Here is a 26,977-nt window from a genome sequence, read left to right as displayed (position 1 = left end):
TGGATTTAGCCAGTGGGCACCAGAGATGGGGGCTTGTTGCCGTGAGAGGGCTAGGGAATGGTACACCCGGAAGGGCAAGATCCTCCACAATTTCTGTGGCAATCTGGACCCTGCTGGTTGGTGTCTTTCAATATTAACAACAACAACAACAACATCAGGAATTAATGTTTAAGGAAGCAAACCTAGCACAAAATCTGGAGTAGAGTCCCATTAGGAGGTTGGTGTTTCCCTCAAATTAGCACCTTCTGGGAACTCCTACACTGGCTAGACTATAAAAGTATAGGCTTTTGTCTTTGCTCTGGATATCAGCAACAGATGCTTGACAGGTCTGCACCTCCTAAAACAATGCCTAGACTATATAACTACATTTAGAATGGATACAAGATGCAGCATTTTGCCTTCTGTGTTTAATGCTCTGATTAAAAAGGTGTGAAACATGTTCGTAAAGTGGGACTGGGAGTATTTTCTAGTATTTTTCAAATTGATAGCTAACATTATGAAGCCGGAGGAAGTCTATACAAGGAACGGTAAAAGGGTTTAATAGTCCCAAACAGTTAACTTTGCATGAATTGGTAGTGAATCATTTAAATTGTACCTGATCCACTTTTTCCCATATCGAAGACAAAGCCAAAGGAAGGTTTCCGAGTTCAGCCACTGTACGGGATGTCCATGATCGAGGTAAACTACAGGCAAACAAAAAACTCTTCAAGTTACTAAATGAATTCTTGCACATGACAGTTTGGCTGCAAAATTTTATTCCTTAAGATCTAGTTGTTCACTGCTACGAGTTCAGTTTTGACTCCAAAATAGAGTCTGCAGTGTGTGTACAGTTGTAGTGCTGGCTATGCTCAAGACCATTTTGGTAAGGTCATTAGCATGCCGCAGGGTGTGTCCGCTGGTCATACGCAGAGTTGCTGTGTAAAGCTGATTTGACACCAGCAATGTCATTTTAGGGCTCAACGCTTCAGCTAACAATGCCTGTTAAACGTGCACAACTGAACACTTCTTCAGCAGCAGTAAGGACACCCCCCAATCACTAAGAGGATCATCAACTACTTTCAGGTTAGTTGTTGATTGATTTCTATGTGCTCTGCTCTTATTGTTGAATATTTTGGTGCTGTCTAGAGTTCTGTGAAGTTGATAAATCTACAGGGAAGTGTGACACATGCTGAAGGGCTTAGTCTTAACTTCAAGGATTCTGTATATACCATTTGCTCCCAGATGTGGGTGCAGCAATATGCATTCCCCTTGGACTACAGCATGATAGAGAAGAAAGATCAGAGGTGACAGAGATCAGGACAAACTGAAGATGGCAGAGGATGAGAGGGAGAAGGGCTCAGAGCAGGAGGCCATGTCCACCCAGGGTGTTCAGAGCAATTCACCTGAGCCTCAGTGAGGAACAGTGTGTCACATTCTGTGCTTCAGCATGCTCACTGAAATCTGCCAGCCTTTGCCATCAGAACAGCAACCTTGAGCAGGACGAAGGTGGCATTGTCAGTGGCCATGAAGTTGACTGTGGCTATACTTCCAGGCTGGAGCAGGCAGTATTTACAACATCTCCCATTTTGGCATCTCCTGTTGCATAAAGTAGGTTAATGAGGTTTGGTGCTCCAGGAAAGCTGAATACCTTTAATTCTCTCTTGCCAGAGAGAAGCTGGCAGAACGAGCACAGGGCTTTGCGAATGCTGCAGGTTGGAGGGCCCCATTGACTGCACGCACGCTGCATTGTGGGTGCTGCATGTCAACTTCTGAGATATACTGCAACTGAAATGGATTCTGCTTCCTCAACATGCAGCTAGTGTGTGACCGTAAGCAGTGTATCATGTAAGTTAATGCCCGGTATCCCGGAAGCAGTCATGATGCTTTCATTCTGTGGTAGTGCGCTGTGCCATCTGCTTTTGAGCCAGCATGAAAAACCAGAGGATGGCTACTGGGCAATTAAGGACTTATACTTTGATGGCATGGCTCAAGATTCCAACGTATAATCCAGTCACTCATGGGCATCCAAGCAAGCAAACAATGAAAATCACGCTGCCACAAAATAACATGATACAGCTTTCTACTAGCATGCTGAAATAATGGTCGGAATTTAATGTCCCCACAGGAGGCGGATTCCAAGGCTGGTGGGGTGACTTTGATCAGGGTTGAGGGTCCAGGGTGGGGACCCTGCCACCTTATGGCCTCCTCTGCAATTAAATCCAGGGTTGGAAGGCTTGTGGGCTGCCTTCGCGCTCAGATGCCACTGCGGCCCTTAAGTGGGCAATTAATCATATTTAACCAGCAGCAGTCAAGGGATTTGCCATGTGGAGAGACTGACAAGCAAACTATTGGGTATGCTTGTGGCCTAGCTTGGGTAGGGTTTGGAGAATCCCTCGTTCAAAGGCACTGAGATCCTGGTTGAGGAACATGGCATGATACCCACTTCCCTGCCCTTTTCACCAATCACCCCCTTGCCAGCGAGCCCCTCCCATATCCTTGCAACCGCTATCCCATTGTCATGTACCTTTCTCCAGGGATTCCACAATTTTCTTTTATTTGCTCAAGGGATGTTTAAATCGCTCGCTAGGCCATGTTTACTGCCCACCCCTAAACGACCTTGAGAAGGTAGTGATGAGCTGCCTTGAACTGCTGCAGTCCATGTGGTGTAGGTGTACCCACACTATTAGGGAGGGAGTTCCAGGATTTTGACTCAGCAACAGTGAAGGAACGGCGATATATTTCCAAGTCAGGATGGTGAGTAGCTTGGAGGGGAACTGCCAGGTGGTGGTGTTCCAATGTGACTGCTGCCCTTGTCCTTCTAGGTGGTAGAGGTTGTGGGTTTGGAAGGTGCTGTCTAAGGACCCTTGGTGAATTCCTGCAGTGCATTTTGTAGATGGTACACACTGCTGCCACTGCGTGTAGGTGGTGGAGGGAGTGAATGTTTGTGGATGGGGTGCCAATCAAGCAGGCTGCTTTGTCCTAGTTGGTGTCAAGCTTCTTGAGTGTTGTTGGAGCTGCACTCATTCAGGCAAGTGGAGAGTATTCCATCACACTCCTGACTTGTGCCTTGTAGATGGTGATAGGCTTTGGGAGTCAGGTGGTGAGTTACCCACCACAGGATTCCTAGCCTCTGACCTGCTCTTGTAGCCACAGTAATATGGCTAGTCCAGTTCAGTTTCTGGTCAATGGTAACCCCCAGGATGTTGGGGGTAATGCCATTGAATGTCAAGGGACAATGGTTAGATTCTCTCTAGTTGGAGATGGTCATTGCCTGACAGTTGTGTGGCATGAATGTTACTTGCCACTTGTCAATCGAAGCCTGGATATTGTCCAGGTCTTGCTGCATTTGGACATGGACTGCATCAGTATCTGAGTCGTCACAAATGGTGCTGAGTATTGTGCAATCATCATCGAACATCCCCACTTCTGACCTTATGATAGAAGGAAGGTCATTGATGAAGCAGCTGAAGATGTTTGGGCCTAGGACACTACCCTGAGGAACTCCTGCAGTGATACGCTGGAACTGAGATGATTGACCTCCAACAACTGCAGCCATCTTCCACTGTGCTAGGTATGACTCCAACCAGCGGAGAGTGCCCCCCCCCCACCGATTCCCCCCAGTTTTGCCAGGGTTCCTTGATGATGCACTCGGTCAAATGCTGCCTTGATGTCAAGGGTAGTCACTGTCACCTCACCTCTGGAGTTTAGTTCTTTTGTTCACATTTGAATCAAAGTTGTAATGAGGTCAGATGCTGAATGATCCTAGCAGCACCCAAACTGAGCACCAGTGAGCAGATTATTTCTAAGCAAGTGCTGCTAGATAGCACTGTTGTTGACCCCTTCCATCACTTTACTGATGACTGAGAGTAGACTGATGGGGTGGTAATTGGCCGGGTTGGATTTGTCCTACTTTTTGTGGATGGGACATACCTAAGCAATTCTCCACATTGCTGGGTAGATGCCAGTGTTGTAGCTGTACTGGAAAAACTTGGCTAGGGATGCAGCAAGTGCTGAAGCAAAAGCCTTCAATACGATTGCCATAATATTGTCAGCGCCCATTGCCTTTAGAGTATCCAGTGCCTTCAGCCATTTCTTGATATCATGTGGAGTGAATTGAATTGGTTGAAGATTGGCATCTGTGATGCTGGGGACCTCTGGAGGAGGCCGAGATGGATCATCCACTCGGCACTTTTAGCTGAAGATTGTTGCAAATGCTTCAGCCTTATCTTTTGCACTGATGTTCTTGGCTCCCCAATCATTGAGGATGGGGATATTTGTGGAGCCTCCTCCTCCAGTGAGATTTTTAGTTGTCCACCACCATTCACAACCAGATATGGCAGGACCTCAGAGCTTAGATCTGATCCGTTGGCTGTTGGATTGCTTAGCACTGTCTATTGCATGCTGCTTACGCTGTTTGGCATGCAAGTAGTCCTAAGTTGTAGGTTCAGCAGGTTGACACCTCATTTTTAGGTATGCCTGGTGCTGCTCCTGGCATGCCCTCTTGCACTCTTAATTGAACCAGAGGTGACCCCCTGGCTTGGTGGTAATGGTAGAGTGGGGGATATGCTGGGCCATGAAGTTACAGATTGTTGTTGAGTACAATTCTGCTGCTGCTGATGGCCCACAGTGCCTCGCGGATGCCCCATCTTGAGTTGCTAGATCTGTTCAAAATCTATCGTGCTTAGCACAGTGGTAGTGCCACACAACACAATGGAGGGTATCCTCAATGTGAAGATGGGACTTCGTCTCACAAAGACTGTGCGGCAGTCATTCCTATTAATGCTGTCATGGACAGATGCATCTGCAGCAGGCAGATTGGTGACTTGAAAAATTAACTTTCTAAAAGACAATCACACAATCAAAAAACCTATGGCATTGACCAGCCTGCACACCTGCATAGTATGAGGATGCCTTTAAAAGTCACCAACATTGAGCTCAAAGCATCACAATTTGATCTTCAAACATTTCTTTGATCTTTATCTAATAGCATCTATATTCTCCTTATCACATATTGTGAAATAGAGAAGTATGCAACTCAGCGCTCTTTAACAGCCTGCATATAATTTACAGATGAATAACTTCAAACTCACCCGAATTTGTTGGCTCTGTTGTTAAGTAGGGATTCAATTGCTGTCATTTGATCTTCTGAATACGAGATGCAATTCCTCAATGGATCCAAAATAGTAATATCACAGTTTGCAATAATGGATCCCTCAAGGTCACAGGTCAAACCACCTAGTACTGTAACACTCTCCTTTGTCAAATTTCCACCAGCAGTTCCCTGAAATTCAAACAGATTAAGGCGCAAACTTTAACCGTATAATATTTTATTTTCACACAATTAATCTTAACTCTGTATGTGGCATTACACTTGTTAAAAAATATTATGCACTTAGACTTTGAGAAAATATCTGAAATGTATATTTGATGAGTTTGAAATTGGGCAATAAGGCTCTATGGTAAACAGCTTTTAGACATATGGCCCTGGGATGGCTCGGTGCAATGTGGAGCAGGTTGTGGAGGTTGGGGGAGAGGTGGGGGGCGGCAGGAGTGCATTGGAGTGGGAAGCGGGGGTAGAATTTCTAGTGGAATACAGTTTTGCCAGGTCTCTGGCCTTTTAATTGATGCTGAAAAATTCTATTGGAAGAAGGGGTGGACACATTGTTTCCATGCCCCTCTGTGTGGCCAGTATCAGAAAAGGCTGGGCTGGCAATATGGTGTCATCCATCAAAAGTCACACCATTTTAGCCTCCAGTGCCCTTGAAGCTAAGTATATCTGCATGATTCAAGTGTATTTGTGTGCCAAAACCATACATGAGGCACATAAATGTATCATCTATTAATTTCCTAACAGGGTTGAGAGAATGGTGGCTATTCATTTGTTAATTTTCATAATGCTGGAGTACCTTCCGAGGTAAGATATGACCCCATAAGGTTGTGTCACTGAAATTTCCTCCCCCTGCTGAGACAGGCACCCCATTAATGCCAAAAACCACCCACGATACACTGCCGCACCCCACCTCCCCCCTTCTCATGAAGATGATCATGTTTTATGGGATATAGGGCACAGTCAAGGTTGAAGGAGAGCAACGTCAAGAAATCCTGGCCTATTGCATTTCCAAAGGTAAATAAGGAACCAAAAATTTCAACCCATGGTTTAATTAAAATTGTGGCTTTCTGCTTGCACTGAATGTCAATTTCCCAATGCAGAACAGTGCAGCAGTTTTAATAGCTGTCCTCTTTTCCCTGACATTATCTGTTGGCAGTCCAAATAAAACGCTCCATTTTGGTCAAATTACATGCAGGTTTTATGGTTCCCATGATGGACCAGAGATTAAACGGCACCCAAAAACAAAGAAAAACAAAGGATGATTATATAATATTCCATCAAGACAGGCTAGCAGAAAACAAAAGGGCAACCTGCCTAATAACTGATAAATTTAGAAACTTTATCAAAAACAGAAAATACTGGAGATTATTACACAGCATAGCTTGCAGTGTCTGTGAAGAAAGAATAAAAATGTTGCAGATATAACCTTTCATTTTTACAAACAGTTGCACCAGAAAGATTAACTTTTTTCCTTTCTCCACAGAATGGCTGAACTCCTGACTGTTTTTCAGCATTTTGTGTTTTTGTTTCTAATTTGTGCCCATTTGTATCCTTACCAAGCAGATCAAGGCATCATTCAACAGTTTTTGTCGCCTTTTAGATCCTTTTCTTAAGATATTAAGGTTTGATTTTCCAATAGCTCTGAAGAATGCCTTGCAATTTGGAGATCTCCTGAATTCGTTAGAGCTGAAATAGGCAAAAGTTGATATGATAATGTTAATCTATTAATATTATAGCTTTGTTTTAATTACTATTTATGGATTATAACATTAAAACAACAGGGTTAAATACTAGAGCAGAAATAATTATTTTCATTCCATTTCCCATACTCTTCAGATAATATAAAAATATCAGCAACAATGTGAACAATAAGAACAATTCAAGCTGCAAGAACTCTAGCACGAGAAAACAACATGTTAAAATAATAGCCAGGAGCATGGACTAATATGGTATAAGTGCCTCTTGGAAGCAGCTCATCCAGCGTCGAAGAAACTGCTCCCTCTTAGATAGGTCATAAAAAGCAGAAGTCCTAAAAATGACTCAATAGTATAAGAGGGATTCATAAGAGCCAACTACAAACTTTCAAACTACAATCAAAAATAAAAAAAGGAATTGGAGACCTAAGAACTGCCGAACAGAACTACGCTGAAACCTCTTGGAAAGGACAAAAGGTTACATATCGTAGACAGTACATATTAAAGGACATCTGCTTATTGAGGGCCAGCTCAGAGATAGAGCTCTTCCTTGAGGCTTTTCCCTGCCTTGTTGAAGCTCTGTAACTACAAAGCTGAAAAAAATAAATCTTTATATTAAGAGCTTCCAACTCTCTGCAGAGGTTTCAGGCCAATCCACATCCAACAGCCTGTTCTGAAAACTTTGCTCACATTTTGACAGCTGTGATAAATTCCACCACAGCAGCTGAGCCAAACCACAATATTCTAAAACAATCAACAACATTCCAAATAAATCAACCTACAACAGTCAAATTGTCCTATGTTAATGGATGTTAACGGATCGTTCAAAAATTTCCAGGATCTGAATCATCAACTCCGCCAAAAACTTCCTTCGGGCATACCCTGATTACCAAGTTTCTTTGAAATCCATCCATTAGTTTGAGAGATATATTGTTTACAAACAAACAGACTAACAGGGGCAAAAACATCACCTCTGCTCACCTTCAGTGGCACAAGTAAAAATAGTTACTTTGCTACAAATTTGGAGCAAAACAAAACTTTCCATTCTTTTCAGTAGGTCTCCCTGCAACACAAAACATTCACACCACCACCAACCACACAACCAAGAGGTTGGGCTGATCCAAGAGTTCTTCCAATGAGGTTCCAACAGGTGACTAAGTGGTCTGAGTGGCAGTGGGTAAATGGACACCGGAAGTGGCAGGAGTTGGGTGCTGGGAGGTGAGAGGAATAGAGGTTTCTGAGCGCTGGGAGGCATGAGTGGCCTATATTAATGCAAGTTGCTGGACAAGTGTCATGATGGGTCAAGGCAACATAACCAAGTTTTGGGATTTGCCTAGAGTCAGTATATAATTATCAGATCAGAATCAACACTTCAAGGCTTCTAATAAGAAAATTACTGCACTTTTGCACAGCTTGTGTAATCATGTTTTTTCTTTGATGATCATGCTGAAGGATGAAAGCAATGACAGACCTTAGAGAACTTTACTGTTAGGTTTTGGATACATGGACATAAATGAGATGATTAAGAATAATTTGGTCTGCAATTTTCTCAGGGCTGCTCCTGCATAGCTGTCTGAATTGTAGTGCAAACTGGGTTTCCATCATACTTCCAGCAAAGGTACAGTGGCAGACAAGAGTATTTCCAAGGAAATTCCAAACCCATAAGGAAAACAACTTACTTGAAAAACAACAGAAGATCCTCAGGGAAGGTGTCTATGGCTGATGGCGTTCCATTAGAGGTTAATCTATGTGACATACAGCTTAGCTGAAGAGAGAGACAATAAATTTATGATTAACAAACAACCAGTACAAAGCCAACAAGTTCTATAAAATAATCATGATGCCATCAACATTGCCAAAAACTGATCATCTGATCACTTTGCTGTTTATGAGAATTGCTGTACTTATATTGTTACCATGTAGACAAGCATGGTAGTTGATGGCTGAAACTTTGAAAGCAACCCATTAGTTGTAAAGTACTTTGGGATACTCTGGAAATTGTGATATGGTTCTATATAAATGCAAGTTTTTTTTTCTTGTTGTGGACAACAGTGGGACAACTTTGAAAATTTACCAAAAATATTGGGCTGAATTTTCCCAGTTGGTTTGCAATCCTGACATTGGCTTCAAATCTGGGTTGGGAACCTGGACGTGATGTGACGGGACATCGGTCACGATTTTCCTGGGGGCGGCCAACTAAGAACTCACCTCCAGGACCCCCCATCCAATTAAGGATGTCGGGATGACCAGGGAAGTAGGATGCCTAATCAGAGGGCCAGCGGTGATGTCTAGCCATCTGCCCAGTCAGGAGGGGTGGACACTGAGGTAGGATGAGACTGCTCATGTTGTCAAAATCAAAATGGAGACACTCTCTACAGCATTGTGAAAAATTAAAATAATATACAGCCACAACAGTCAGACCATCAGACTGGAGGGGAAGCCCATCCAAAGGGTAGCTAGCAGCCACAGCTGTCATATCCCGGCATGTCTGTACTTGGGTGATGCACAGGAGATACGATGGTTTCCCTTGCCTGCTGTTGGGCGGTCACTTCCAGTTAGTTGCTGGGCTTTGGCCTCAGTGGGGGCCTGATCACTGCCAGGATGATCACAGTGGCACCATCAGCATTCCCCAATTGGTCCGTAAATTGGGGACAATTGGCTACCTGCTCAAGCTGCACAGAGTCATAGAATTGTAAAGCACTGAAACAGGCCCTTCGGCCCATTGTGTCCATGCCAGCCATCAAGCACCAAACAATTCTAATCCCATTTTCCAGCACTTGGTCCATAACCCTGTATGTTATGGCAGTTCAAGTGCTCATCTAAATACTTCTTAAATGTTGTGAGGGTTCCGGCCTCTACCACCCCCTCAGGCAGTATGTTCCAGATTCCAACCACCCTCTGGGTGAAAAAACTTTTCCTCAAATCCCCTCTAAACCTCCTGCCCTTTACCTTAAATCTATGCCCCCTGGTTATTGACACCTCCACTAAGGGGAAAAGTTTCTTTCTATCTATCCTATCTAAGCACCTCATAATTTTGTATACCTCTATCAGGTTCCCCCCTCTGCTCTAAGGAAAACAACCCTAGCCTATCCAGTCTCTCTTCATAGCTGAAACACTCCAGCCCAGGCAACATCCTGGTGAATCTTCTCTGCACCCTCTCCAGTGTAATCACATCCTTCCTATAATGTGGCGACCAGAACTGCACACAGTACTCCAGTTGTGGCCTAACTAGCATTTTATACAGCTCCAACATAATCTTCCTGCTCTTATATTCTATGCCTCGGCTAATAAAGGCAAGTATCCTATATGCCTTCTTAACCACCTTATCTACCTGTGCTGCTGCCTTCAGGGATCTATGGGCATGTATACCAACGTCCCCTGATCCTCCCCACTTCCTAGGGTTCTACCATTCATTGTGTTTTCCCTTGCCGTGTTAATCCTCGCAAAATGCATCACCTCACACTTCTCAGGATTAAATTCCATATGCCACTGCTCTGCCCATTTTACCAGCCAATCTATATCGTCCTGTAATCTAAGGCTTTCCTCCTCACTATTTACGACACCACCAATTTTTGTGTCACCTGCAAACTCACTGATCATACCTCCGATATTCATGCCTAAATCATTAATGTACACAACAATCACCAAGGGTCCTAGCACCGATTCCTGCAGTACACCACTTGTTACAGGCTTCCAAACGCAAAAACTACCTTTGAGCATCACCCTCTACCCCCTGCCATTAAGCCAATTTTGGATCCAATTTGCCAAATAACCCTGGATCCCATGGACTTTTGCCTTCTTGACCATTCTCCCATGCGGGACCTTGTTAAAAGCCTTACTGAAGTCCATGTAGACTACATCAACTGTACTACCCTCAATCAACTCCTCGAAAAATTCAATCAAATTTGTTAGACATGATCTCCCCCTGACTATCCCTGATTAATCCCTGCCTCTCCAAGTGGACATTAATCCTGCCACTCAGAACTTTTTCCAATAGTTTCCCTACCACTGATGTTAGACCCACTGGCCTGTAATTACCTGGTTTATCCCTACTACCTTTCTTGAATAATGGCACCACATTCGCTGTCCTCCAGTCCTCTGGCACCTCTCCTGTGGCCAGAGGGGACTTGATTCTGCTTCCAGCAAGATTACTCAAAGTTAGGAATGTGACGGGTGGCCAACCTGACATGCTATTTTCTAACTTTGCTCTTGGTGTCACCTCCAAATCTACCTCTGCGGGCCTTGGAAAATTCAGCCCATTTTATCAAAGGACAATTCATATTTGTGATGTGCTTTCTCCAGTTCTAACTGTGCCATTTTCAGCACATATTCCATTATAATGGTACTGCCACAGAAATATCACCGTATGTTATAAGCAGAGAGGAAGGCACTTAGAAAAAGCAAAATTTTTTTTTGCCTTATGGATCTCAATTGTTTGTTACAAGTGAATGCTTCAGAATTGTTTGAAGGCCAGAAAATAGTAGTTTGTTAATGTTCTTGCTACTTTGGATCTTAAAATAAAGTGCAGTCACATATTTACCACAAGTTCAATTTGCATTTCAAACATACATCATACCCAGCCTTCCAACATGCCAACATTATGAAATCAAATGAAATGTTCTTATACTGTTTATTTCTTAAGGTTCTGTATCTGTTAATTCTAAAGTAAACCTGCCAATCTTCTTTATCATGAACAACCACATCCCAACACTTTATCTGACGTTGATAGGAAATAAGTTAAATAGTTCAAAGAGATATTTACCACCAACTACAGCCACTATGAGAAAATATTTTCTATCAATGCTAGTCATTATAGAGATGTAGCTCATGTTCCATATAAATGAAAACAATAGTCTGACATTTCTCAGATTGTGATCCCAACAATGCTCTTCAATGTTGACCCCATCAGAGTTTACGGGGTCACTGGGAGGGTTTGCACAGGTCAAGTGAGTGTAAGTGCCACTTTGGCTGAATCTCCGGTACCTGTCCTCCTATTTATGGCAAAAAGTCAAGTGTTGTGGAGAGGGTTTACCCAGGATCCTCACTTATCATCACACTTTCAGCCCCAATATGTCCACACATTACACCCTTGTGAAGGTTGTTGTTATGTCTCCAATCATTTGGCATGCTAATTATCAGAGATACCAGATTTTTCTTCAGGCCTAGGAGCTAGAGTGCCCCTCAGCATAATTTGTTTGCATGGAGTGGATGAGGTTCTCTCTAACAGAATATCCATACTAATAGCAGAGATCTGACGTAACCAAAGCTCTGCCATTTTCCATAGGGCTGTGTTGGTTTCTAGCTGTGGTTATGGTGAGAGTTCAGCAGAATCCCCAGGAATTTTGCCCTCATTTTACAACAAATATTGCAACATTGCTTCGTAGAGAAACATTGGGCTGGATCTTACAGCCATCCTGGGCATGTTTTTGGTTGGGGTGCAGTGGGACATGTAAAATATGACGCTTAGTTAGCCCACACTCTTTCCACCCACCCCCGACTCATACCCCACAGAATTGTAGGTGGTGGGTGCCATAATCGGCAGTGACCTACCATTTAAAAAAAAACTACTGGGCAATTGAACTTGTTAACAAGCCACCTTAATACGGTTGGCATGGGCAAGCACGTGGGAAAGCCGTTTTCTTGACCCAACTAGTTAAAAGGCAGGAGGGAAGGGAGAGGGTACATCCTTCAGGGGGGTGCCATGTGCGCACTTGGGACACCCTCCGCCTCTAAGATTTTACCCCCTTCCCCCTTTGTCATTTCCTGCCCGGCCACCAAACCCACCCCTCCCCACTCTCACCCTGCTCCCTAGGCTGCCCGATTCCTCCCCATCCAAAATCCCCAAACTTACTCCCTCTGGTGGCCATGTCCTCTTTATCCCAGGGTCTTCTTGCAGCTCCGACTACTGAGTTCTAGCATTGCTGGGACTGCTAGAGCTGACGGCCAATCAGTTGGTTGGCAGCTCTCAAGGACATGACTTCCTCCCACTGAGGGGCGGAAGTCCCACCCTCACCTCTTTAATGCTGCCCAGAGCATGTTATGGCTGCGGGGCGGCCTTGTTTAACATTGGTTTGGGACCGAATTTCTTCTGGGGGTGGGGATGCGAGCACTATGCCCCCTGCCTGTAAAATTCAGCTCACTGGGTAATATTAGATCTCTGGCACTAATTTCACCACCTAGACTAAACTGAATGACCAGCTAACAAAGTAGAACTTTTAAAAAAGAAACCTGTTTGCATTAATAAAATAGAAACAAAACAAACTTTCCTCCATTGTGATTTTTGTGAATGACCTCACCTGACTTTCATCAAACACGGCCCCTTTACCCTTCATTGCTTGAATAAGCTGAAGATATGTACTAGAATTCAGGTCCTTCACTGCACCACAACTGAAGCCTTGAAGGACAGATGGTGAGAATCTGAAACAAATAATGACATCATTAATTCATTTCTAAACAACTCACTATCTTCCAACAGGTTATTTCTTTTCATAACAGCAATCCCGTTCATTACAATCATTCATTGTGTGATTTTCCTTAAATATTATTGAGGTTTACTCATCAGGGCAACTAGGCAAAATTTTCATTTGTTGCATTGTTATGCTACAACCAGGAATGCACTGTTGTGAACAAACTTAACCATAGTCACGATATAAATACAGATGAGAAAAGCCATCTACAACACTTTAGTTCATACCCCCACTGTAGCATCACATGTTTCCTAGATGATTGCAAGGGTTTTTCTCATTACTATATTCAGGAATGCATGCTGTGGCTGGAAAATCACACCTGATGTTGAAATCAGCAACAAACCCTGTCAAGTTCATGAGATCAGGCAGGCCTTCAGAGGTGTCAGCGAACTTATGTGGCAAATTCCAAAGCACAACCTCGGAGGACATTAGTAGTAGCTGATTGAGCCCCTTTCTGGAAGAATGTTCATGTTGGTTGAGTTGCCCTTCCCACTTAAACTTTTCTGTCAATAGTTCTATGGCTTCACATCTCTGTGGATCCAGGTCTCAAACTCAATTAGATACCCAGCTGGTCACATTTCTGCTAGGGTTAGGCAGGCATATCTGGCCAAACTAGATATAGCAGTCACTGATCATGCCCTGGATCCTGTCTGAAGGCCAGGGTGCAGGAGTCCTGCTTCACTTTATCCCTTTGGCATCACTGGCCCTGTACAAGGTGGAAGCTCCACCCCTCAGAATACTCTCAGCATAGATCGGCCCTGATATATCATGGCCCTGTCTAAATTCTGTACTCTTCTGTTGTATTCCTGTCAGATCACTATTTGTTGACCACTATTTATGTAATGAAGAACTTCTGGACTTTAGTCCTAAGTATGCTGTTTTATGTACCTTTACACAATCACCTCTTATTCACATTCTTTGAAGGCTGAAATGTCAAGCTGCTCTAATCCTGTTATCATACTCAGTTGCGTGGTTCTTGTATTATTAGGTATTTGGGACTGTAAGGGTTAATGGGGGACTGGAGAAATAGTGCCCCCCACATTCTGATGTAGAAAGACACATGGGAGAGTAGAGTGTAATAGTGAGTCTGGTAGAAGTCGGCATGAAGATAGCACCTCGTCAGGGCTGTATCCTATATATATGTACATAGTTACGTGTTATTAATAAACAGTTATTGTTCAACCATAAAAGCCTCTAGACCTCTTCATGAGACAACATATAACATTACAACAGTTCTCTGAACTGCTTTCACAGCTGTGTTTCAGTGATCAGAACTGGACACATTACTGATGGAATGATCTTAACTGAGCACTATGTAGGTTGAGTTTGACTTCGCCAGACTTACTGAATGGAATTTTACTGGACCCCAGGAGGCGGGAATGGAGGTGGAGAGGCCAGTAAAATGCCCAGGAGCAGCATTGGGATGGCTCCCTGATGCAGTCTCGCCATTGAGGATGTTTACCAGTGGCAGACATAACTATTCAAATGAGGTTAGATGTTAAAATGGAGTTCTATTTGCTTTTAACATTCAAAGAGGTCTAAAGAGTAGTGTAAATCGAATTGAAACTGGTCTGCTCCTGAAGCTAATGGATAAAATACTCATGTGGTTAAAACATATTTTACAGATGAAAGTAAGAACTTTTCAGCCATAGTATGGTTTACCAATGAATCATAGAAGTATATAGTACAGAAGGCGGCATTGGATTATTGCACCTATGCTAGCTCTTTGCAAAATCAGTTCAAATCTAACTATGACAAACTATTTAATGCTCCAACAACTTCCAATAGTTATTTATTTATTTGAACATTAGTTCTGGCTTTTTTAGTTCTGAATTTTTTTTTAAAGATATATATTATTCTGTATGGAATATATTCCTTTAAATGAATAAAAACAATTCTACAAATAATGATGAAGCCAGACCCAGAGAGAGATATATATTTGAAAAGGCATTTTAAATAGATGAACAGCAGTTAAAAATTACTTACGTTTTATAATCTTTATTCTCTGTTATGATGTTTTCAAAGAATACAGCAGCCTTAGAAAAGGAAATTATAAAATATTACTATGCAATACTAACTGCTTTTGGAAAATTGCACCATTAAAGTAGAAAGACACGTAATTCAAAGCAGTTAAATAAGAACAACTGTGGTGTAATTAGGTAAACTCATTGTTACTTGTGATGATGACAGGTGATTGGTACCAAACATGTGCAAGAATTGGGCGGTGAGGCCAACAGCCAGCTCATTATCCCAAACTGAATTTACCTCCCTTATTTCTGCTGGAACTGGCACTGGCCTATATGTTGAATGCAAAGCCACCAGGAGCTTCTCTAATCTATCCATGTAACTGAAGTTCCTCATCCCCAGAATCATTCTTGTGGATCTTTTCTGCACCCTCTTTAATGCCTTCACATCTTTTCTTTCCTAAAGTGTGGTGTCCAGGATTGGATGCAAGACCCTAGTTGAGGCCAAAAGAGTGTTTAATAAAGCTTTTTCACTATTTCTTTGCTTTTGTGTTCTCTGCCCCTATTTATAAAGCCCAAGATCCCGTATGCTTTATAAGTTGCTTTCTCAACCTGCCCTGTCACCTTCAATGATTTATGCATACATCTTTTTATTCTTTCATGGGGTATGGGCAGGGCTGGCAAGACCAGCAGTTGTTGCCTATCCCTACTTCCCCTTGAGAAGGTGGTGGTGAGACACCTCGAATCACTGCAGTCCATCTGACCAGTGCATCTGTCTATCCTCCAAGTCCCTCTGCTCCTGGACCTCCTTTAGAATTACATCCTTTATTTTATATTGTCTCTTCTCACCCTTCCTACCAAAATTAATTACTCTTCACTTTTCTCCATTAAATTTCATTTGTCACATGACTGACCATTTCACCAGCCTGTCTATGTCCTCTTGAACTCTATCATTATTCTCCTCACAGTTCACCCAAGTTTTGTGTCATCTGCCCATTTTGAAATTGTGCCCTATATCACAGTCTAGGTCATTAATGCAGATAGATCAAGAAAAGCAGTGTTCCTAACAACAACCTCTGGGGAACAACACTATATATCTTCCTCCAGTCCAAAAAACAACTGTTCACCGTTACTCTGTTTCCTGTCACACAGCCAATGTCTATTCATGCTGACTCTATCCCTTTTATTCCAAGGGTTTTAACTTTGCTGACAATCCTGTTAAGTGGCATGTTATCAAATGCCTTTTGGAAGTCCATGTACACCACATCAACAGCATTACCTTCATGAACTCTCTTCATTACCTAATCAAAAAATTCAAGCCAGTTAGTTGAACTTAATTAAACATGGATACTGCAAAGGCTATGAGCCCTGACAATTTTTTGGCAATAGTACTGAAGACTTGTGCTCCAGAGCTTGCCACATCCTGTCACAAAAAGGAGGACAAATCCAATTCAGCCAATTACTGTCCCATCAGTCTACTCTTGATCATCAGTCAAGTGTTGGAAGGGGTCATCAACAACGCTATCAACCGGCACTTACTTAGCAATACCTTGCTCATTGACAATCAGTTTGGGTTCTGCCAGGATCACTCAGCTCCTGACCTCATTACAGCCTTGGTTCAAACATGGACAAAAGAGCTGAACTCCAGAGTGACTCCGTTGACATCAAGGCAGCAATTGAATGTGTGGGGCATCATAGAGCCCTAGCAAAACTAGAGTCATTGGAAATCAGGGGGAATATTCTCCACTGGTTGGAGTCAAACCTAGCACAAAGAAAGAAGGTTGTGGTTGTTGGAGGTTAATCATCTCAGTTCCAGGACATCACTGAGGAGTTCCTCAGGGTAGTGTCCTTGGCCCAACCATCTTCAGCCATTTCACCAATGACCTTCCTTCCATCATAAGGTCAGAAGTGAGGATGTTCACTGATGATTGCACACTGTTGATCACCATTTGTGACTCCTCAGATACTGAAACCCATTATCCCGGAGCCCAGAACGTATGAGCAAATGAATCAGGAACAGCAGTATGTCAGTCAGCCCTGTCAGCCTGCTCCATCATTCAATAAAATCATGGGTAAACTGACTTGGCCTCAACTGCACATTCTGCCTATCCCCAATAATTTTTGACTCCCTTGATAGTCAAGAATCTATCTACCTCTGCCTTAAAAATATTCATTGACCCTGCCCCCACGCTACAGAGTTCCAAAGATTCACAACATTCAGGGAAAAAAAATTTCTTCTCATCTCTGTCTTAAATGGGAGACCCCTTATTTTAAGTTGTGTCGCCAAGTTCTAGTCTCTCCCAGAAGGGGAAACATCCTTTCAGTAGCCGCCCTGTCAAGTCCCCTCACGGTCTTATATTTTTCAATAAAATCATTTCTCAATCTTCTAAACTCCAATGGGTACAGGCCTAGTCTGTTCAACCTTTCCTTGTAAGGTAACCCCCATCCCAGATATCAGTTGAGTGAACCTTCTCTGAACAGCTTCTAACGCATTAATATTCTTTCTTAAATAAGGAGGCCAAAACTGTATACAGTACTCTAGATGTGGTTTCACCAATGCCCTGTACAACTGTGGCGAAACATCCCTACTTTTATATTCCATTCCCTTTGCAATAAATGCCAACATTCCATTTCCTTCCTAGTCACTTGCTGTACTTGCATACTAACTTTTCCTGATATATGTACCAGGACACCCAAATCTCTCTCTGCCTCAGGCTTGTGCAATCTCTTTCTATTTAAATAATATGCTGCTTTTCTATTCCTCCTGCCTAAGTAAACAAGTTCACATTTTCCCATTATACTCCAACTCACTTAATCTATATCCCTTTGCAGGGGCATTTGTCCCTTTGCAGGGATGCAGGGACATCCCTTCACACAACTTACTTTTCTACCTATCTTTGTGCCATCAGCAAATTTAGCAAAATTACATTCGATCCCTTTATCCAAGTCATTGATATAAATCGTAAATTGTTGAGGCACAAGCACTGATCCTTTTGGCACTCCACTCGTCACATCTTCCCAATTAGAAAAAGACCCATTTATTCCTACTCTCTGCTTCCTGTTTGCTAATCAATCCTCTATCCATGCTAATGTGCTACCCCCTACACCACGAGCTCTTATTTTGTGTAGCACTTTTGGTATGGCACCCTGTCAAATGCCTTCTGGAAATCGAAGTACAGCACATCCACAGGTTCCCCTTTATCCACTTTGCTTGTTTCTTCCTCAAAGAACTCCAATAACTTATTCAAGCATGATTTCCCTTTCAAAAAACCATGCTGATCTGCTTGACTGCACTGAGAAGTTCTAAATGCCATGCTATAATCTCCTTAATAATAGATTCCAGCAATTTCCCATGACAGATGTTAAGCTAAATGGTCTGTAGTTTCCTGTTTAGTGGTGGCGCAGAGATTAAATGGAGAATGCATGAGTTTCCCGTGCCCTTGGGCGACCGTGCAGCAAAACCTGTCGGGCTTGCCAGCAGCCTCCCAAGGGGGTGGGGGGCACGTCCCTTGCTTTCAACAATTCTGTGGAACCTGGGGAGGAACCCTATTGAGGAATCTGACATGAGGCAGGGAGGTGGCTGCTGAAAGCCACCTCCCAATCGTTGCCTCTGACCCCTCTCCTGCATTGCACCCCCATTCTGCCTTCACTATCTGTGATCCCTCTGCGATCCTGAGCCTTAGTTGGGTGCATTGCTACCAGCAGTCACTGCTCCTGCTGGTGGCAATGATGAGCTGCCGGCTTCTGACTGGCCAGCAGCTCTTGGCAGGAGAACTTCAGTTGCCGGGAGACCTCAATTTTGGGCAAGGTCCAATGGCAGCCACTTAACTGCCTGAAGCTATGGCACTTGTTTCAATCGAGCCTCCCCCTCGGAACTGACAGGGGGTTCCCTGCTGGTTCTCTGACCGATGGGGAAACCTCCTGTCAGCCCAACAAAATCCCGGCCAAGGAGTGAGGAAGGAGTTACTGAAGTGATTAAATTTGCTCTTGTTGAGTAATAATTTTTTTCTATGGTGTGTGGATGGCACTTGGTAAATCCATCATAAATTTAAGAATGTTTGAACCAAACAACTGCTAAATTTACTCTTGTAGAATTTCCCTTTGTCCCATATGGAGCTCATAAATTTTCCCTATAGGGACACAGTTCAATCTAAATCTAGAGAGCTTTGGTGCAGTTTGGAGAAGCCACGTTTTTGAGATCAATTGCATAGAAGAGTACGGCTGGAATTTAACCATCTAAAACCACACAGGTCACCAGCATAGAGCACTGGTAAGTCTTCTGTTATTTGTGCAGTCAGCCCCTAGAGCATTGAGCATAGAGGTTTTTCATTTTATCCAGAAATAAGTAGGAAGTATCTGGATCCCCAAGGTGAAGTATCAATATAGTGTTCAAGTTGACTGGTCAACTAATTGTGTCCAGGAGGGTTATGGGCCTGCCTGGTAAAAAGTACTGGAAATTGGGAGTCTGTCACAAATGGTTGACTTGGTTCTAAATCTCCATTCCCATTTGTGTTGTTTTCCAGCCACTTTGATTTCTAAGACATCTCGCTTATTCCTTCAACCCAAACCAATGGGGAGGATAGTTAGTCATAAAACAAACGGTAAGCAACTATTTGAGTTCTCCCTTTTTATGCAGGTACTAGAAGCTCGAGGTGAAGCATGCTGAGCTGCATAGTTCACTCTAAAACGTAGAAGTCATTGCCAATCATGACCACACCATGAACACATCATACTGCTTCAAACTGTCGTTGCTCAAGTTGAAGGAACTGAACTGAACTGCAGATGTTTGCCTCTCTAGAATTTAATCATTGTAAGCACTTAGTCCTGGAAAAATGAGCATGCCATCTCATGCCTGTTTCCGAGGAATTCCTTCCAGGAGCTGTTGTTCTAAGTTTTTAGCTGTGGAACAGGAATTTACCTTCAGCCAGTCTGATGTTCTATGCCTCTGACCCCAGTGCAATTTTAGGCTTGCTCTTCAACTACTTAAACCTTATATGAGGCACTTTGGAAAAGTGGCCCACTCTCATTCACTCCACAAATCCACCTCACAACTCAGTCCCGATTCTCACACATTGGTCAGAGAAAATACTCGTATTACACAGACTAGTGAGGAGAATACCACACATATTGTAGTTAAATAATTTCCTTCATGTTTCTTCTAAGTGTCAGCTTCAAAACTGAAGGATACAATCACTTACTTGATTTGGCACCCACTGCTTATTATTGACATCATTAAGATTTAGGCCTGAGGTCAAGAACACAGCTGGGATCTCTTTAACCAGATCTTTTGGAATCTTCCTCACTTTCCTTGAAGGATCAATTTCAGTCTGCAAAACCTGGATTCGAACGAAAAGCAGTTTAATTTAGGAAATGCATTGCACTCTCTAAGCAGGAGTTCAGGATATTGTTGAAGTTTCCCAGATGTGACTAAACACAATGCACAAATACACGCAACAATAGTAACTAGATTTAATTAATTTTTCTGATGCCATTAATACATATGATGCTCACCTTCAGAATGATAATCTGCTGTGTTGGTTGCGGTGCTTCTAGAATATTTCTGACAAAAGTAGGGTTGGAGGTCGCATCAGCAAGAACTGTGGATTCAATACTTTCAAACACATTGCTTGGAACACCAAACACCAAGGTTCCGAGACTGACCAGGTTGTCTTTGTTATTAAACTAATAAAAAGAAAAAGGAAAAAATAAATTCAAAACTATGAAACAGGCCCCGACAGCAATTTTAACTTTGAGCCAAGTGGGGAAGCCATGGCAGCTTTCCCACCAGGTGAAAGGCTGTGGGAAGTGGATCAGGAAGCTAATGAAGGCCTCCAGGTATGTTCTTTTACTTTCTTTTATGGAATCTGGAGGAGCAGGATTGCTTCCCCAAGCCTACATAAAACGTTAGACTTCCTCAACATCAGTCTTCCCAACCACCAAACCCTCCCCACCATGACCATCGTGCCACAAGCACCTTGGAACCCTCTTTCCAATTACAGAGTGCTGGCAGGTTACAAGGACTGCCTTATTTTCCAGAGGCTGGCATCAGCTTCCTGCCCAACTCCCGAAAAGTAGTAGACTAACAAGAGCCAGAGGTTAAAGTCACCAAGTCGCATACTGCCAGCAAGTTTCTGACAAAAAACTGACTGGCCAGAAATTTTACCTTGATGGGCGGGCGGGCCCCACTGGCTCGGCGGTGGGTGGGCAGCTAAACTCCACCGCCGAAACGGGGCCCGCCGCCATTTTGTGTGGGCGGGCCAATTAAGGCCCACCCAGTGGCCTGCCCGACAGGCAGCACTATGCGCATCCTGTGCGGGGGGTGGAGGGAAAGAGCACACATCTCCCTGAGACTAAGTGCTGTCTCAGGGATATTACTGACAGTATAAAAATCTTTAGAAATAGAAAAATATTAAAATTATTAACATATCCCCCTCATGTGACAATGTCACATGAGATGGGACATGTTAATAAGAAGCACATAAACTTTATTGAACTTTTTAAAAACGGGCATGAAACCTCATCCCGCCAGTGGATGAAGTTTCATGTATTTTCAGAAGCCCGCTGGGGCTCCTGGCCTTCCCACCAACCTTAAGGTTGGACAGGCAGGGCATTTAACAAGCTTAATTATCCTGTCAATGGCCTTAGTTGGCCATTGACAGGTCGGCGGGCGGATAGCTGATTTCGCTGTCCGCCCGCCTTCCTCAATATTTAAATGGACCGGGATGACGTCGGGGGTTCCTCCCAACGTCATCCCGTGTCATTTTCCCATCGGCGAGCGGGCCCTGCCCCCAAATCGCCGACGGGAAAATTCTGCCCACTGAATCCAGTGGCTTTCCACTGGAAACATGCTGGCAAGTAAAATGCCCCCTTTCTTTGTCTTCAAAGGCATGGGCAATAAATGCTGGCTGCCTGCACACCCCGTGAAAGAATTAGTAAAAGAAACTGATCAGAGAATCCCACAGTTGTCTGATCCCAGGAAGTCATATTACAGTTGATAATTTCTCAATGTATTAAACTACTTTTTGTAAGTATACTAGTCACTCCACTTACATCTCATAAATTCTCTGTAACTTTCAGAGTTCAATATGATTATAAAACTTTAGTTTCCCGTTTATTCATATCTTACCTCCAAACCACTACTGGATAACTTGGACACAATGTTTTTGGCTTGACCAAGGTTCCATCCTCTGACATTATTCAAACTTGTCAGGGCTTCCTTGAAATTGTTTGCATCAGTTTCTTCAATCTGTGACACTGACATTCCAATAGCTGTTTGTTTCAAATTGTTCAGAGTGCTGGCTGAAAAATTGTCAATTTTACTCACTAATGATCTGGAGAGCTGCAAGGGATAAGAAAAGGAAATGCCATTAAAACTCGAGATTCGTTGAATAGAAATTCGACAGATATGCGAAAGACTAGGGTGCAGCATTTGTTTCAACTAACTTTGACATGAATGCAAAAGGTGCCAAGGGTTGAGTTGCAATTTTTCAAGACAACTTATGAGCCTCCTTTGAGCACCAGTTAACACGGCCCATACCCTTCCACTCTACTCCCACCCTTATGCTATGATACAAGGGAATAAAAGATACATGATTAGCTACAGATCATGTTTTTAACTGGGATCTCAGGACCTTAGGAGGTGATATAAAGGGATCACAAAGAATTTTTTTAAAATGCAGATTTCTTTTCATCTGGGGCTGATTGTAAACAGTAACTCGAGGATTCTTAATTTTGACTTACTAAGACATTATTTCTTGTTTACACTGTTTAAAAATGTTTTCTGCAGTTATTTGCTGACACTCTGAGCTCTATTTTAACTTCCATGCAGGAAAGCAACAAAGCAAAAAAACCAGCAGGAGCTGTTCTATTGGTTTCTCGGTCTTTGCCATCACTTATAGGATTTATTGGTCAAGTGACAGCAGATACTGAGTAGGGTATTTCAATTAATTCATCTTAGTCTTAAAAATTCAATTGACCCTGCTGTTTGGGAAGAGAGCTCTCTGTCTCAACCACCCTTTAATGAAAAGTCCTTCCAGATTTTACTCTTAAATGGTCTAGCTCTAAGTTAACATTTAAACAAAAATCTGCACCGTTGTCTCCAGGGACCCATACCATTTTTAGCAAAGGAGGATAATTACTAGGTTGTCTTGATGTTTTGCTGAAATATACATACATATATAATAATGTAATCAATTTCTGGCACAGACATGATGGTCTGAATGGCCTCTTTCTGTACTGTAACTTTTCCATGGTTCTGTACATCAGCAACTGGCAGACAAGAAGTGTCACCCTCTAATGTTTATTGCTAGTGCTGGTTGAATTGGCAATGAGCTCACTTCACTCAGTCAATATCCAATTTTCAGATTATTTTGGAAAATGTATAGTCTCTGTCCAGACAGAAATACACTAAGTGCATGGCTCCCTCTGAGTGTAATTTTGGCTTTGAATAATTGTGCAAACACATGATATTTATTGAAACTAAAATCAGGAAAGATGCTTAATGGGCAGCTGATCCAATATCATCTGTTTTGTACAATTACCCAAAGTAAAATTACTTCAGGTCTCTCTCCCCCATCCCGAGAAAGTCAATCATGTGTAGTACTAACTGAAAGTAGAAAGTTTCTAAGTGTTTGATCATACTCGTTCTAAACAACAGATATACATGCAACCTGTTGGCCTGCACAGTTGTGCAAGCAAGGTGAACATTTTCCTCTAGCTTTTGAAGAGGGTTTTTTTCCTATTACCTTGATTTGTTCATCAGTTATTTCAGACAATGTGTCGCTTGTTGCGTTGGATGTTGTCCTGAACTCACAAACTTGGTTCACCCTTTCAATAACAGACAAGGCTTTCTTTTCATTCAAGGACTGAAATACAGTTGTACCAGCACTGAAGCAAACAAGGGAGTCTGGAATGCTACAAGAAAATGTCAGAGGTTTATTAATGGGTCTTTCAGAATCACAAATTATCAGGATTCTACATATGTACATTTAATAGGAATCAAAAATATAATGCATTGTAGTTATTTAGAAACTGCTGTTTCTAAAGCTTAAAGGGCTGATAGATTCTAAGCATTCATCAATCCTGGTACAAGCTGTAAAATTAAACAGCCCTTTTAAAAAATTATTTACACTAACTAGATCCTAGCTTAACAGACTAAAAATTTATAATGGTGAGAACAGCATACAAAAAGTAACACTGTACATTTCAAATACATTTTTACTTCAATTAATTTTATTATTAAAGATGTTATTGCAGGGCACTTAGGTAAATTTAAGGTAATCAGGTAGAGTCAACATTGTTTTATAAGAAATAGTCTTTAACCAATTTATTGGAGTTCTTTGAAGAATTAACATGTGCTGTGGATAAAGGGGAACCATGGGTGTACAGTACTTAGATTTCCAGAAAGCATTTGTTCAGGTGCCACATCAAAGGTTATTGCTGAAAATAAAAACTCATGGGGGTAAAATATTGGCATGGATAGAAGATTGGGTAGCTATCAGGAAACAGAGAGTAGGCATAAATGTGTCTTTTTCTGGTTGGCAAGATGTAATGAATGGTGTGCCACGAGGATCAGTGTTGGGGCCTCAACTTTTACAATTTATATAAGTGACTTGGATAAAGGGACCAAAAATATGGTTGTTAAATTTGCTGATGACACGACGATAGGTAGGAAAGCAAGTTGTGAAGAGGACATAAGGAGGCTACAAAGGGATATAGATAGGTTAAGTGAGTGGGCAAAGATATAGCAAATGGAGTATAATGTGGGAAAATGTGAAATTGTCCAATTTGGAAGGGAGAATAAAAAAGAAGCATATTATCTAAATGGTGAGAGGTTGCAGAGCTCTGAGATGCAGAGGGATCTTGGTGTCCTACTGCATGAATCGCAAACAGTATGGAGGTACAGCAAGTAATTAGGAAAACTAATAGAATGTTCTTGTTTATTGCATGGGAATTGAATACAAAAGTAGAGAGGTTATGCTTCAGTTATATAGGGCATTGGTGAGACCACATCTGGAGTACTGTGTACAGTATTGATCTCCCTATTTAAGGAAGGATCTAAATGCATTGAAAGCAGTTCAAAGAACGTTTACTAGACCAATGCCTGGAATGGGGGCAGTTCTCCTATGAGGGAAGGTTGGACAGGCTAGGTTTATACCTGCTGGAGGTTAGAAGGTTAAGGGGGGGCTTGATTGAAGGGGTCTTGACAGGATGAATGTGGAAAGGATGTTTCTCTTGTGGGAGAATCTAGAACTAGGGGTCACTGTTAAAAATAAGGGGTCGCCCATTTAAGACAAAGATGAGGAGAAATTTTTCCTCTGAGGGTACTGAGTCTTTGGAACCCCCTTCCTCAAAAGGTGGTGGAAGCAGAGTCTTTGAATATTTTTAAAGCAGGGCTAGACAAATTCTTGATAAGCAAGGGGGTGAAAGGTTATTTGGGGTAGGTGGTAATGTGGAGTTGAGGTTACAGTTAAATCAGCCATGATCTTGTTGAATGGTGGAGCAGGCTCCAGGGGCCATGTGGCCTATTCCTGCTCCTAATTCATATAATTCATATGTTCATTTGTACATATTGCCCTTAATAATACACAGATAATGAAACTTTAATACTGTGGTCTGCAGTACAGTTTATAATATAAAACATCAAGTAGCCAAGGTGTGCAATCCAACATCAGTTGGAAATACAGACCACACCATGAATAACTTCGCCAACTGTTACAATTTCCTCATTGTAACCGAACCCTATCCAATAAAAAACAGTTTTATGATGCCTTCTCCCATGAATCAAGCAATTTTGTAACATATTGTTATATCTAAAGAGTTGCAACGGCCTTCTGTGAATTGAGGCTGATATGCACTTTACAATCTGCAGCTGAGTGTGTACTTTAATGTAATTAGTTTAAAGTATGTAATGAGAAGAATAATTAGTATTTGCTTTACAAACCTCCACCAACTGTTTAGTTATTTCATGCAGGAAAGTGGGGGTGTTCTATTAAATAATCAGGCAAAGATATTGTTGATACACTATTATAAATCACTAGCAGCAGAAACTGAACATTTAAAAACATTTTCTGGACAAATGTGGAAAATGTGCATATTTTCAAACTATATTCAATTATCTTTGTGAATAATTGTTCAAAAATATCACCCAATGACTACATACCTTAAGATATCAATATTTGGGTTGTTGTTCACCAGGAAATTAACATAGAGCTTTGAGATCTCAGTGGGTAATGTCAAATTCACTATGAGTAGTTGATTTTCACGGTTTGCTGCAAAGTCTTGAAGCTGCACAAAGCAGATTGACAGAATGAAAAATATTTTACCACAAATTATAGATTAAATAAAATCACAAAAGGTTCCACACTCTACACGTCACAAGATTAAAATTTTATAACTGATAATCCTTAGCACTAATATGGAGCAGAATAATGTTGCATTTATACTTGGTTGTCACAGAAATCCTAGAAATTACAGAAGTGAAACAGGTCATTAGGCCCAACCAGTCAATAATGGTGTTTAGCCTCTACAAGAGCAATAATTCTAATTCCATGTGCCTCCTTTGTTTCAATATCCCCTTATCCTCCTTTCCTTCACTCTATTCCTTTTCTTTATTCTTGACATAGGGGAAAGTTTTTTCGGTGGCGAGCTGGGGGCGGGGCCCGCACACCGACGGGAAAATGACGCAGGATGACATCTGGGGGAACATGTTAATGAATTTTTTATTGTTCTATTTTTTATATTTGCCAGTCTTTCAGCGGTCTC

The 26,977-nt window shown here is 42.2% G+C and overlaps 1 protein-coding gene across 1 annotated transcript in view; it reads right to left on the bottom strand.

Moving 5' to 3' along the window:
* LOC144690297 (uncharacterized) overlaps positions 1 to 26,977 on the bottom strand; it is a 152,518-nt gene that overhangs the window by 116,284 nt on the left and 9,257 nt on the right. Inside the window, exons 4-14 of the mRNA XM_078557651.1 lie at positions 26,376 to 26,500; positions 23,959 to 24,127; positions 22,341 to 22,553; positions 20,726 to 20,896; positions 20,413 to 20,550; positions 15,237 to 15,286; positions 13,080 to 13,200; positions 8,463 to 8,548; positions 6,646 to 6,775; positions 5,070 to 5,260; positions 596 to 683 (exon numbers count right to left, since the gene is read on the bottom strand). Coding sequence (XP_078413777.1) covers positions 596 to 683; positions 5,070 to 5,260; positions 6,646 to 6,775; positions 8,463 to 8,548; positions 13,080 to 13,200; positions 15,237 to 15,286; positions 20,413 to 20,550; positions 20,726 to 20,896; positions 22,341 to 22,553; positions 23,959 to 24,127; positions 26,376 to 26,500 — 1,482 coding nt within the window. The remainder of the gene's footprint in view (positions 1 to 595; positions 684 to 5,069; positions 5,261 to 6,645; positions 6,776 to 8,462; positions 8,549 to 13,079; positions 13,201 to 15,236; positions 15,287 to 20,412; positions 20,551 to 20,725; positions 20,897 to 22,340; positions 22,554 to 23,958; positions 24,128 to 26,375; positions 26,501 to 26,977) is intronic.

The sequence above is a fragment of the Cetorhinus maximus genome, chromosome 15, assembly GCF_964194155.1.
Source record: "Cetorhinus maximus chromosome 15, sCetMax3.hap1.1, whole genome shotgun sequence".
NCBI lineage: Eukaryota > Metazoa > Chordata > Chondrichthyes > Lamniformes > Cetorhinidae > Cetorhinus > Cetorhinus maximus.
Note: the sequence above shows the minus strand (reverse complement) of the source record. Positions and strands in the feature narration are given on the sequence as shown.